Source organism: Labrus bergylta, chromosome 7 (assembly GCF_963930695.1).
Source record: "Labrus bergylta chromosome 7, fLabBer1.1, whole genome shotgun sequence".
Classification (NCBI taxonomy): Eukaryota; Metazoa; Chordata; class Actinopteri; order Labriformes; family Labridae; genus Labrus; species Labrus bergylta.
The window spans coordinates 25,869,881-25,884,674 of NC_089201.1; the positions used below are offsets into that span (position 1 = coordinate 25,869,881).

General features: G+C 40.5%; 1 protein-coding gene across 1 annotated transcript; it reads left to right on the forward strand.

Annotated features, from left to right (window-relative positions):
- The first annotated feature begins 3,765 nt into the window (after nt 1-3,765).
- On the forward strand, nt 3,766-14,604 carry c7h15orf39 (chromosome 7 C15orf39 homolog). Its single transcript, XM_065957189.1, has 3 exons — nt 3,766-4,026; nt 6,045-9,204; nt 12,885-14,604. Exons 2-3 carry the CDS (start codon nt 6,090-6,092, stop codon nt 13,907-13,909), a joined length of 4,140 nt encoding a protein of 1,379 aa, XP_065813261.1. The 5' UTR covers nt 3,766-4,026; nt 6,045-6,089; the 3' UTR covers nt 13,910-14,604.
- The last annotated feature ends 190 nt before the right edge of the window (nt 14,605-14,794 follow it).

Consider the following 14,794-nt stretch of genomic DNA (forward strand, 5'->3'; position numbering starts at 1 on the left):
GATCTTTCTGTACAGTTTCTAAAAGGATATGATATCACTCTCTCAGCTCTAGCAAACCACTTTTTTTGTGATCTGCAAAATATGCAGGACATCCTGTAAATCCTAATCATTATTATAATACTAATAGTATTATATTAGTGTTTTTGTACAGTGAACTGAATGCACAGCGGCTGAAGATATTTTTGAAAACAAAGCGTGTATATTTTTTGTAGAAGTTTTGTAGAATAAATAAATAAAAATCTACAAGAGACTCCTCCAGCTGCATAACAACTCAATCACCATCCCTGCCGTTACACTGTACTTCACTCTCACTCGTGATGAACCACTAATCGTTAGTATGACCTTCTAAAAAGCTAAATAATAAACGGATGCAACACAAACTATTATAACTGGTCTACATCTCAACTTTAGACTGACATCTTTCAGATATCACAGACTCTATTTAATTAAGTAATTGAAATGAAGAGACCTGAGAACTAGGGGCGCTGGTTTTACTCAGTTGTTTAAAGCAGGGACCCCATGAGGCTACAGTCCACGTCCATACTGTAGGTTTTTAATGAGTGTCTGTCTGACACAGATTTCTGCTGGCAGTTCATGTTTTCACATGGATTTATGGTGTTTAATAAGTGTTTGGCTCAGACTTCTAGGACTCTTATCAGACGGTATGATAAGTGTCTTGCACAGGACTCTTGTCGCTTGCCGGCTGCAGGTGGTGTCCCTTTTCAACTTCTGGCCTTCTGTTGATGTTACTTTGCTTTAGAACTCAGTTGATTACACCATGTAGTATAATATTCAACACACACTGTCTCTACTAATTAACCTATGGTGAATCTATAAAGCGCAGGGTCTTCTACTCAGTAACATAATAGTTTTCACAACACATGACACAAACATTACATATTAAGATATATATTTTACTACAGAGGTTTGTGTTGAAACGTTTACATCTAAGTGAAGAAGTTACTTGAAGTGTTATAGGTTCAAATTTAGAAGGTTTAAATAAGAGAAGGTGTGAGGTACTTTGGAAGCTTTGATATTTAGCTTTTTAATGTTGTGCACCTAGCTTCTGCTTTTTATGAAGTATTCTGCAAATGAAACAATTCAGTCCACAACATTTAAAACAATAATAAGCTAGATAATGCACAAACGACATAAAATAGGAGGTAAAATATGGCTGTTGTAAGCAAGCTTTATGCAGATGAAGTTGATTACAAGCTTAGAATTTCATATTACCATCAAGTGGTATAGCAGGTTTGTTAATTGCGTAGCACTTCAGTAAACATGAAATTTGCACAGACATACCATACATATAGTCAGACGCCCACATTGCACAAGGACTTCTTTCCAGTGTATTGTCCAAAGAAATGAAATGACATTTACACATCACATCTGTATAACAGTATGTTGTTCCTTCTGTCAACCCGCGTGTACATTCAGGTGCACATATGAGTCTCTTGTGTATTGCAGCTCTGGCGTCAGTCTCCAGGCTCCTCATGTTGTTTTCGGCCTCTGGGAATGTTTAGCAGTGTTTCATCAGAAACTAAAAACCGGCTCTGCTCCCTGCATGTGTCACCATACCTCATCCTATACTTCGTATTTGTTATGTGTACTTAAGGTTATTTATGTTATGTATTTTAATTTATTATTTTTGCTTAATATCATGTTTCTCTATTTTTTGTTAAATCTTATTCTTTAACATATTGAATCTTCTCTGTGATTGTTTATGGTTTGTTTTAGTGGGTATTTTTTAAATGTCTTCTTTTAATGCCTCGTTTTTGCCTTTGTCATGATGCTTTTGATGTCTCGTGTTTGCACTTTGCAGTAATTGCAGTGGATAACCTTGTTAAAGGACAAACGAACAGTTCACAGTGAAATGATTTTAATTTGTGCTGCTGGTCTATGTTAAGTATGTGTTACAATCAGCCTGCATTATTTGCTTTATATCCAGCACACAGAATACAATGTTAATATCCCAAGAGTACGACAGCTTCTTATTTGAGATCATTCGTTTAAGGTAATAATAGGTTCAACTACCTTCTTTATGTTTGTTATGGAAACGTACATATTTGAATAGGTGAGTCCAATATTTATTATGCAAAATGATGCCACCAGTCACTATTTGCCAAAGTATTCGAAGATACAAGGCAACAAATCCATTTAATGAAAAATCTGAATGTGTTTTTAAACTGTGTAATCATTCACTAACTTGGTGAGCTGCAACAGGGGGGATGTTTAAGAATGTCTGAGAACCATTTCCTCTTTCCAAAAGCGTTTTGTCTCAAAAAGCTGCACCACTATCTGTATGGCCTTTAAAGATAAGAATCACATCTTACTACAGGAGATGTTTAATTCATAATATCTGCCATACATTTTTTAATATTTGTGTTTCTGTACCCATGTGGCACACAGATAGCCCCTTGATGCTCTGTGTTGGTTGGCCTTAAGCTGTAACACCATGGTAACTGGAAATGGGGGAGATGTGAACGCGCTCCACAGAGACATTTCCTGCCTTCAGTCAAACCCCGCCTGACAGTCGTCTCTTTACCTGCGAGGCCACAGGGACTGATGGAAGCCACTAACTTGTCTAGACTAAACTGTGGCAGTCCCATGGGACGCATGCATTAGCTTCCAACTCACAGGTGGAGAGGGACAGGTATGATGCAAGAGCAACGAGAGATGGGCTCATTTAATAGGCAAATGAAGCAAGGAGAATAATTTAAGTTCATAAAAAAAAAAATAATAATAAACGTGATTGCCTCTTTCTTTCTGTAATGCCAGGACAAGTCTTTGGTTCAAATTAAGAGTGAATTAATTAGCCAATGTTGTTACATGATAATGGGAATTGGTTATGGAAAGGAGAGGCGGTGAAACACAATGCGACTGACATAGGCTGACCTGCTTTTAACTCTGATCAGCTGAAGTCAACCATTAACTACATTGGATGAGATCAACACGTGGTGATCTGTGCTGGAACCTTGCTTCATAGGAGTGTTTCGTCCAAGCTTTTCACATACAGCTCATTTCACTCTTGAATTCTAGCTCTGTGCTCCTTTAAGGGTTTAGCATGCAAAATGTGTCCACAACGGTCTGAATACAGCACTGGACCTTTTTAGCCTCACGCAAGCCCAACTGTGCATTTTTCAAGGGAAACATATTTATCTGCTGTTTCTTAAAACCTATTTTATTGTATCAGTTCTAATTAGATTTGATAATTACAGTTGAACACGCTTAACATTTCTTTGCCTTGGATAGCTCGAGATTGAAACAATGCATGATTTTAGCCACTGTTGTTGATGTAGAGGCTGGTTTTTGTAAAATCATTAAAAAAAAAAATGTGTATTAACTGTTTAAATAATCGATGGACTACTAATAAGCAATGATCAAACTAAAATGTCCTCAAATTCTGTTAACTTCCATGGACTAGCCTATAACATAAAATGACATATTGACATATTTCTTATTTGTGACCACCAGGGAATAACCAAAAGGGACTACAAGTCTTGTTTGGGGACAAGAGATAATAAAGTAACTTAGACACAAAAACAATGTAAATGAAAATGATAACACACGTGTCTTGTAGGCAAATAAATAAATAAATAAATAAAGACTCTTCGTTCACTTAGGTGGCATTAGCAGCCAGCTGGCAGCCTGACATCAGGACACAGCCAATAAATGTGAGGATGTGAGCAGCGGGAAAACATCACATGTGTAGAAAACAAGCCATGGATGACAGAGTGTGTGACTCCGCCTATTGATCAAAGACCATCCTCCTCTTTTGTCTTTTCTTCAGTTTGTTAACTTCTCCAAAAGCCGCGTGGACTTCGCGCGAGCCGCTCGAGCACTCTTTTGGCTGGCCTTCGTTTCACTTCGTGGAATTGTGTCGCATCCGGTCTGACCGAGTCCACGAACAAGAGGAGACCTTTCCCACCCCCCCCCCGACCCCCCCACCCCCCCACCGGGTATTTTCCACGAGTTTCGTTTCATGGACACTCTGTGGAAATCATTTGTGTTCATGATAGCAGCGAGGTAAGGAGAACAATTTTGACTGTTTCATCTTTAAATGTCCAAACCAGCAGAAAGCCTAATGCAGATTGTGAAACGGATAGTCTGTGCTGTGGTTTATTGTTTACCTTGGCGAACCCACTAAAGTGTCTCCGAGGAAATAATGACAGACTATGGAACTGTTTCATGTAGCCAACGAAACGCAACATTCCGTCAAAGTGTGTGTTTTAACCATTTTAACCCCAAAGTGTGGGTTTCAAGTTTGACCGTCCTGCACGGTGCGTTCACAGCCTGTATGGAAATTACTCGCACTGAGGTCGAGCTCTTGCGCGTATTATATTTTCATATTATTTGCGTCTTAATGATTAAAGCAGGCTATTTATATGGGCGACACAACAAGCTTTTGGGTTCCAATGTAACTGCATTTCTCAACTGGCTGTCAAAGAACACAAGTTCCGTTTTTATGTCTGAACGCGAATCCTTGTGACCAGATCAATGTGCCCAAAATGATCTGTCGACGTGACCATTGCAACATCTTCAAACCTAATAAAATATTTAAAGTTAATTGTATTGTCGGCGGCTTGAATTTAAGCATTTACGCATGAATTGAAGTGGCCTTCTCACTCTTTTCTCACTCTTTTCTCACATGCTTGTAGAGGGTGTGACTGTCAGTTTAGACGGTTGAGACCATGAGACACTCTCCATCACTTTTAAACCACAGAGTAGGGAGTAGGCTACGCACACACACACACACACACACACACACACGCTACACACACGCACAGATAGCGCGTTCACAGTTCTGCACTAAGCCCATCTCTATTTGAAGATTGAAGGCATTATTTTGTACATCTCTGAAAAGGTGTGAGCAGGAAGAACTGATAACATCTGGTAACTATGGAGATTTTTGGGGCAAACCAGTTTACATACTTTTTGTATGTTTTCAGTTCATGGAGGAATAAAACAGCTATTATGATGTAGGCCTACGCATTCATGCACTTGTGGATCATTTACAAACAGTGTTGCACCATTAAGATCTTCTGATTAGCACTCAGCCCTGCAAGTGTCTGAAACTTCATCCGGTTTTTAGATGGTCTGTGTGGGTTTCTAGTCATATTTTAGTGTTCATTTCAGTGCATCTTTATCACAGCCCCACACCCCATTTGCTCCAGATACTGTCGTCACTTGTTTTTTCTGTTTTCATTCTGTTTGCGATGTTGACCACAAGTTCTTCAATATACTGTTTTCAAATGACTTTTGGAGAAGTGTATGAAAAAAAGAACTATGGTATGCCTTAAGGTCTGTGCTAAAAATAATAATGATAAATGAAGTGTCTGGCCACAGAACAAACGCAAGGCAGAAAAGCACTTGACCTCAAGATTCAAGATGTTTATTTTCACTCTGAATGTAGGTACAAACGTGTGAATAATTTTTGGCGCGTAAATGTAAAATATATCTGTTATTTGGTTAATTTGAAGTTAAGCTGATCTCTATGATGTGATAGTGGTGAGTGACACATTAACACATGATTCAAACTGCAAGATAACAGTATCAGAGCTGCACGGGTGTGTCGCTATTTCGTTTTTTAAGAAATTAGTCAAAACAATAATTTGTACTGGTGGGGGCTGTAACTTTAGAGCGGGTTTTTATTGTCGCATGCGACAGCTTCCCGACAGACATTTTCTGTCTCTAGGAAATGTTCTCATTCTCACTCCCTCTCGTTGATTTTATTCCTTGTATTTCTCGTGAATCATCCTCTCGTACACTCTCAGAGCTCTCCGCCAATGTGCATCAGCTGATAAGGCTGTATGTGATATACATGTGATAAGCCACAAGATTAGTAATGGTCGAGGAAATGCCTTAAGTGAGGTTGTTATCAAATCTCGACCGCTTTTGTGTGTGCAAAGTGTTTGTTTGTCTGCTATGTCAAATCGGATTTCTGAAGTGGGAGTTTATTCAAGCGTATTAAAAAGACTGATCCCTTGAAGAAGTCCTGCTAATTCAATTATAACTGTGTCAAATCTTTGTTTTTAACTTCTCAGGTCTGGTGCCGATTCAGTGCACTATCAAAGCAGAGTTTCTACACTATGAGCAGCCAGTCCATCCCAAGCCACGTTGACCCATTGTTCGGAAGAAAGATGCCATTGTATGATGGGACCATTTCATCTGCAGGACTGTCGAAACCCCAAACTATGTCTGATTTGCGTGGCGGGCATACCTTGCAGTATAGCGGGGCCTGTTTTCCTTATGACCCAAGAGGAAAAGAAGCGGCAGAGTTCACTCCTCCTTGGAGAAAGACCCCTCTGCTTTATGACAGAAATCCTATGAGTCACCTCTCTGGCCGGGAGGGACAAAACCACATCATTTACAGCAATTCTTCAGAAGAAGGCCATCCCTCCTCCCTGCATCAAGCTGCAGTAAAACAGGGCTTTACATTATACACTAGAAGTCCTAGGATGAGCAGTCCTGCAGCTGCTACACCGGGGACTAGTAGAAAACAAAAAAATGGAACTGAGAAATTATCGCCCCCCTCTGAAAACACAATTTACTTAGCCATTCCTAAACCAGTTTATGGACTAAGCCCTTGTTGTAGTGAATTGGGTTGTGTGATAGGACATCAGTACAGTGTGGAACATGGTTCTCCGAGGATACCAAAACAAGTGTATGAACATGAGTGGATGCAAACTGATGCTCACTACACTGAGAGAGGAAAAGCACAAGACGCAATGCTGCAACAGAGAGGTTTACCGTGTGAGCCCAGTGCAGAGGCACTGAGGAGGATGACAGTGGGGACATACAGCCCAGGTAGAGATAGGACCTTTCCTGCTATGATTGATCCAAACTACAGCAGCTACCCCTTCGCCCTACCGCACACTTTGTTTGGTTCTTTAAGTGAGCAGGGCCAGCGTATACAGACTTCTCCCAGAGGCTACCCCAGCTTCTACCCCTCCCACCCTACATACGAGCATATGACCTCAGAGGTTTATCAGGAACATTCTCCCATGTCCAAATATGGCCAGCTAACACAGCAACCGATGTTTTACTACCCTCAGGCAAATGTGGAGGTAGAAAATAGGACACAGTGTAAAGATATTGGCAGCAAGCAGAGAGAAGATGTCCCTGTTATTCTTAAACATTCAATCTCCGACCACAGAGAGCATTACATGGTTCCCCAGTCGCTTCATGGTAAAATCCCTCTGCCTTTGTCTGATGAAACTTTGCATAATCATTCCCTCATGCACGGTTTTAACCATCAAGCTTTTGCAGTTCCTGGACTTCACTCAAACACAAACCAGATAAGACAGCTCTTGAATTCTAATCACAGAAATGTTTCTCCATCAAGATCATACATAGATCACCCTATGACCACTGCAAGCAACCTACGTAAGGACAGACCCAACGCAAACCTGCCCCAAACCACTTCACCATTTCATGTGAATCAAACTAGTCCTTCAAGGGGTACAAGCCAACCCGGTATCTCGCCATCCAGCATTGAAGTTAACAGATTTTACCCCCCGCTCACTGGCCTACACATAGACCGACCCGTCCTTCCACCGACTGCCTTGAACGCGAATCAACTCCGGGACTATTCCTCCTTTGAAGCTCAGGTTAAGTGTCCAATGCAGGCAAAAGGTCTTCCTGTTTCCTCATGGGCATGGCTGCCCCGGCCCCTCCATCACAGCTCAGGGTTAGTCCAAACATCTTTACCAGATAGTGTAAATGTCCCAAAAATAATTTATTCCCCTGCTGATACACCAGGAAAAAACATCCAGTGCCATATGTCCAGTCCAAGCACTGCTGTTCCTAAGAAATGCCTAAAGAGAAGTATGTCTCACTCATCTTCCCCTGTCAAAATAGAAAAAGAGGATCGGGAATTATATCAGACGGATCTCTTTAAGAAAAGACAAAAGGTGAAAATGGAGAATATACAAGAGAAAAACAAAAGTGACTCTTGTATGCCGATTATTGACAATGTCTTCAGTCTGGCACCTTACCAAGCATACCTGCAGGCCCCAGGACTGCTATTTCCCGGCAGAGTGTCTCAGATAATCGCACATTCGTCTGAGCACCGGGAGGTGAAAAGCAGGCCAGACATCAAAGAGAAAAAGCTATGTCAGGATAAACAGCAGCCTGAAGTCTGTCTACTTTCCGAAGAAGTCTGTGCAGATACTCCAACAGAGAACCCTGGTGTAGAAATGATTGAACTTGAAAATATAAAAGTGGAAAAAGTAGATCCGTCAGACAAGGACAACTCTCTTATTGCGAGGGACTGCAGCAAAGAAATGATCCAAAAGGAGTCCAAAGGTACTGATTCTGATCCTGATGAACTTGAAGCTAAACCCTTACAGGAAGAGCAAAAAGAGGCTGCTGATGTGTCTAAACCTGGTGAAGAGACTGCACTGATGAATATATCGGGTCAGGATGATGCATTAACACCTTGGGAAAAGTTGGTCACCATTAAACCTAACCCCAACACATCCTCTCAACTACTTGAGAACAGACTCAAATTCAAAAATATTCCTCCCCAGTGTCTGAAACTTTCCAGTTACAAAATTGTTTTCCATGGTATAAACCATTCTAGCCCTGTTCTGCCTCTTGAAAAGACTCCTGTAAAACCAATGACTGAATTTGTACCAAAACCTGAGCCCCAAACACCAGTCCGCAAGCACTTCTTTGAGTTGCACCATTCTCTCTGCAAGCTTGTATCCAAATCTGTTCTGGTTCCTTCAAAGCATGACCTCAAGACCTGGTTGTCCCAGCTTGAACTGAGTGGACCAGCATCTCCGCCAACAAAAGTCAAGAAGATTTCCTGTTTGTTTGGGATAAAAGGCAGAGAGGTTTGGCTTACTGAGGAGATGAAGTCCGCCCTCCACACGCTCCTGGAGCGGCTGAGGGAGTATACGGCTCAGGAACGTTGTCCATTCCCTCATGTCATGCGAACAGGGGCGGTGTTCCTCCCCATGCTGGTGGTGAAGGAGCTGCTGTTTCCGACTGTTCAGGGCAGCCTCATCGACCAGGTCCTGCAGGAGCACAAAGTGGAGCTGCGACCCACCACGCTCTCGGAAGAAAAAATCCTCATCCAGCTCCACAAACGAGCCTGTTCGTCCAGGCTCCGGAAACTGATGTCGCTCAAGCACCTGCCTGACATCTACGCCGACGTGGTCAACCTGATGTACTACACCTGTGTCTGCAAACACCTGGGTGAGTGAATGTTTACATCAGAGTTACCAAGGTAACATAACAAGTGAATATTGAGTAAATAAGTTCAATCAGGAGAGACAATTGAATAAAGACAATTATTTATTACAATCAAATATGGAAACGTTCCTTCACAGAAATAATTTTGGCGCTTGGACTCTATGGGTAGAATGACAATTCTTAGCAAGGTCAGAATAAACCCCCCCCCCCCCCATGGAGTCCAGACACTGGTGGTGGTGAAGCTGATGACTTGATGAGACCAGATGGGATGAGAAATGATGGATGATGATTCTGCGAGATGGCGGTGTTGGGGAGGTGGAGGGGCGCACAAAACGTCAGCATGAAGGGACTACGGGAGAGAAAGAATCATATTTAAAAGGGGAGCAGTACGATGATAGGGCGGAACACCATGCCATTGGTTAGATGAGTACCGCTGACGATACAGCTGATTAACCAATGACAGCCCACAGAAGATGAAAGCTCAAGAATGACAGCGGAAACGAGAGTAAAGCAGTTATATAGTCTTCCTTACTGAAGTTACGCTAGAGCTTCATTAAGTAAATGGGTATTACAGTTTTAATGTTTTAATCCTTTAAAAAATGTTGATATGTGTTTTCTTAATAAGTCTTTCCTTAGGATGTTGGTTCAGAAGTTTGTCTTCTTTGTGTGATCAAGACAAATAATGTAGAGGTGCTGCATTTGGTAACAGTAAAACAGAAAATGATGGAAGCAACTACTTGTTTGACCAACACTGAAGTAAAAAACGGGTCCAAGAAGGAGGCCGAAAATGAACGAATAATGAACATGTATTCAAGGAGCGAAAGGACTGGGTCTCCATATTTCATACCTTTTTAAAAAAAATAAAAATATTGGCCAATATCCATTAGTTTTGAAACTGCTCCGGACAAGTGATAACTTCAGCAGATACAACATAAAGGTTTGTAGAATTAGAGCATACTGTATTTGACAGTGTTGGTGTTTAAGATGGATTCATAAACTCTTCTGGGATTGTATCCAAAATGAATAAATCCTTTTTAAATTGATCAAATAATGGTATCAAATGAAGTATAGGGTTTGTTGGTATTCTCTTAATCTGTTTACACATCCATACATTATCTTTTTAAATGTTGTACAACTACTTAAGCAGTTCAGGGAAGCGTCTTTAAAAAATATTGCTTTCAACCTCAGCATGAATCAGCTTGAAAAAAAGCAAGGTCATCTTATTTCTCACGACTTACTGTAGTATGATACTCTGTGGAATTTCAGTCTCAGGTACTGAAACTCTTTCAGGTCAAATATACCAATGTTCTCGACATAACGTCGGTGCATTTGACCTTTTTCTATAATTGAACCCTGTGTTATTTACTGTGAAGAACAGCACTTCCTTATTCTAGATTTCTAGAATCCCCATTGAGTGCGGTATGCAGCTTCATATTTAGACTGTTAACTGTAACATTGTAAACCTACAAAACACAATTGGTTATCTTATAACTCATTAGCCCCTTTAGAGAATCATTGAAAAGGAATGGCAAAACACTTCAATGTTCTGTATAAAATCCATTTATTTTTTCCAGAATCAACCTCACCTGATGGCCAAAAGAAAGTCCAGGTATATTTACTTTTTACGTTGATCCTTAGTCTCACTCCTCTTTGCTTTTCTGATTAAAAAGCAGAAAACTTCTCCTTACTTTCTGTAACTAATCACAATAACTTGCATGATTCTTTTATTCTTGGTATAGGATGGTTGGGAAAATATGCACCAAGCCGGGGCCATTTGTGGGAAAAATCTAACACTCCTTGATTTGTTGATTGCAGTAATATACCTCTAAAGTCTGTGACGCAGACTGTTGGATCACATTACCAGAGGAAGGAAGTGACAGTCATGTGTAATGTGTAAAAAAAAAAAAAAAAAAAACACTCCTTGGGTTGGGGACAAGTTCATGTTTTTAGAAGATGATGATTATCATCTTTTAACCGACCACTTCCCTTTAAAGCATTTTTGCTGCTTAGTCGAAGGGGGAAGTTGATCTTAACAATTTGTGATAAAACAGTTTAGCACCAGTGTGTGTTGAAATGACTGGAAACAAATCCAATGAAAAGATCAAAACCAACAAGAGGTTTCTCTGTTACGCCATACTTTGTCCCAATATGTGTATACCCAGTATACATTTCCTTTTTTAAAGACTCCGGGACTTCCTTGCTCAGAAAGACGCTTTGTTCAGCAAATGTTCCTCAAATTGTGTTTTTAGTGAGATATATTTGTTGCTGTAGTATTTTTGTCCTATTGTGCCGACTAGGGTTATCATATTATCATGATACCAGACCTTTAAAGTAAAATATACCAGTAAAAATGAAACGTTATTGATTCCTGTTTTGTTACTACAGCAGAAATAAAAGTCCTAGGCTCGCAGTACTAATTCATTTCAGGTTGCCATGGTTTTTGTTGAATAAAGGCGATGTTCTTTCTTTCACTCACGGTAGCATTGAGTTAAAATCTCACTGAAGATCCAACGGGTTTTCAGAGCTTTGGTACTCTTTGATGCTGTCATTATCAAAGTAACAGATTGCATCATTTTAAATCTTGTGTTATCAAAAAGTATCAAAGTGCTGAACATTTTGACAACCATATTGCCCATTACACTTTTTCTAGTGTTGTAGTCAAAACCCAAACTAACCAAGACAAATACAAATCTAGTTATGAAAGAATTGAAGTTATTAGTTCTTTCCTCTTAATCACAGTAATGACATGAGAAAGCCTATCAGTGCTGGTCTTGACCGGTCTTGATTTAAAATCGCCTAGTCTGAGACGGAGACCTTCAAAAAGTGAGACCAAGACCCATTTCGAGTACTACAACTCTGTTTAATCATAATAAGGTGTGGCTCATATGTGAACCTAAAACGTTTTTGGATTAGAATATGTGTGTTGCCATATATTGGTAAGCCGTATACGGCTTTGCTAGCATGGGCAATGATTTAAAGGATCGTTAATCTTTAGTTTTTCTGGTCTTTTCATTGGATATGTTACCTTTAAGGAAAACCAAGAATATCACCAGATGTTTCCTTTCAATCAATGTAACGCTGTGTCCTTCACTTCTTTTGCCTTTCCTTTTTTTGGCACATGCATTTACTTACTGAATTGAACTTGATTGAATTTTCGCTCACAGCTTACATTATTAACTGTTCACATGATTTTTGGAGCACTTGGGTATCTGAACATTTCCCTTGTCTGTTTCTTCTTTACATCCCATCACTGGAGGTATCTCTGAATTTTCCCAGCCTTGTGTGTTTACTCTCACAGCCTTCTTTTCTCTCTCTTTTAAAAAGGGTGCCTCGTGGTAGTGGATCATGCTGTCCAATAACCATGTCTGCTGATGTTCATAGAATAGTGTCTCATTGTTCAGGTGTGCTGTTGGAGGTGCTATGGGAGCATTGATCTCTCAACCTGTGTTTAGCGGTGTTGGACTTTGTGGTTGCTGGCTTGCTTTTAGGGAGCAATCTGTTTGGAAACAGCTTCTTTTAATCATGTCATGCAACATTTTGAACACCTACCTGTATCTAATCAAACTAAATACATTCTATTAACACTTACCTTCCTGTTTTTCCAGGAACCTTATATCTAGCATGTTTTTTTCCCCTCTTCATTTTAATCTCCCCTAATTGCTCTCATCATCCCTGTTTTGCAGGATTAAAAATGGACGATTCTGTTTTCAAAGAAAAAGATGACGGTTGTGAGGAATCTATCAGCTGCAGGAGCCCTATGTTTTCAGACACCACAGTGTCACCAGCCTCGCTTGCAGAGTTGCACCCACAGAGACACCCGAATGAGGAAGCTAATGTGAACAAGAATAGAACCAAAACCAGGGTGAAGACCAGCTCCAGGCGCATGTTTCTCGACAACAGTATGTCAGATGAGGAAGAGGCAGATGACACAGAAAAGACTGTGGAGGTAGGTGTTTTTAATGCTGAAGCAGAGCAGGACTCTTCTTTGAGCACAACTTCTGATAATTCATGGACCTGTCCTTTAACTTTGGACGAACTTTCCTCATCTCCAAGTGACATTGAAGCAGAGGAGTCCTCTAGTCCTGATACTCAGTACTCTCCACCAGATAAATCTCTGGTTAGATCCAAAAAATGTTCAGGCGTGATTCTCAAACTGAGACGAATGTTAAGCAAAGATCTAAACAGGAAAACTGCCTGCTACCAAGCCATCTCGGACTCAGGGACACGTGTTGATCCTTCTCGGACTGATGATAGGGATGGAGAAGTGAGCAGCGAGATGGAGCTTCACCGGCAGACTCCCAGGATGACCCACAGGTGGCAGAGAACAGGAAACTTCTGCCCCGCCATCAGCAGCTCTTCAAAAAGAAAGCACAGATCGCTTTTAAAGATCAAATACTGTCCCTACTTGTCCGCCTGCCACAGCGCCGAAACCAGGAGACGATGGGTGCTGCGTTCGGCTGTTCAGAGGGCACGCATGGCCATGAGGTTATACTACCCGGACCTAGTGGGTAAGAGGATTCTACATCTGTATGAAGAAGATGACAAATCAGAAGTGTGGTACAGAGGAGAAGTGATGCGTATCCATGAGGCCCACACCAACCCTCTAAAGACAATATTTGAGGTCCGGTACGACAGCGAGCCGGAGTGGAAGTACTACCTGGAGCTGATGATAGATTATAAAAAAGGCTGGCTGAAAATAGATGACTAGTTGCGCCACAAAAACATCCAGGTGTTTTTTTTTTTTTTTTGGTTTAAAGCGCATAATTCATTGACTTGTCATTAAATCCATGGCGATGACAGCATGATAAGCCTTAAATATCTTTCTGGCCTCCTCAGGAAAAGAAGTTTGACTGGATCGGTTTTTCTATTGAGGTCATATTCTTTGTTACCTAAGAGCTTCAGGGTGCATTTAAGGAAACAACTACAGCAAACGTACAGCATTCTGTTCATGTTCTGGTAAAGCGTTCATCAATATGAAGCATTAACAAATGGCCTTTCTGTTGTATTCAATATTGAGACTGTAATGTGAGACAGGGTTGACTGTTTATATTTAAAAATGTTCAAAAAGGTTTCCCTCACACTTCTAAATTATTAGCGACTTTGACTGTAAGGATTTATGTCCAACTGTGTGAGCCACGTGTGTTTACAGTAATATATTGCCTGAGGTGGATGTCATAGCAGTGATTTTTTTTTACCATGATGATTGTTGTTTTGATTGTAACTGATGCTAGGCAGGCATTCAGGAGGTTCAGTATGAAGCTCCTCAACAGTTGTTTTTTTTATGACAGTCAGAGATATGCCCCTGCCATTGTTGTGAATTACTGTGAACCTTGCCACTTTAACCTTATGCCTTATTTTGTACAATTTTCTTAAACATGTGTTCATAAAAAAATGAAAACATCATTCCCATTGTTGTCTTTCATAAATGTTTTTCATGCTTGTATTTTATTTTGGACTATTTGAAGGGTCATCATTCTCACCTCTGATGTCTATATTAGCAGATAAAACCTTAAGAGTCAACATGCAACAAGAACATCAAGAATTAAGAGTCTGGCAAGTCAAATCTATTCTGTCCTGTCACTGAATGAAACTG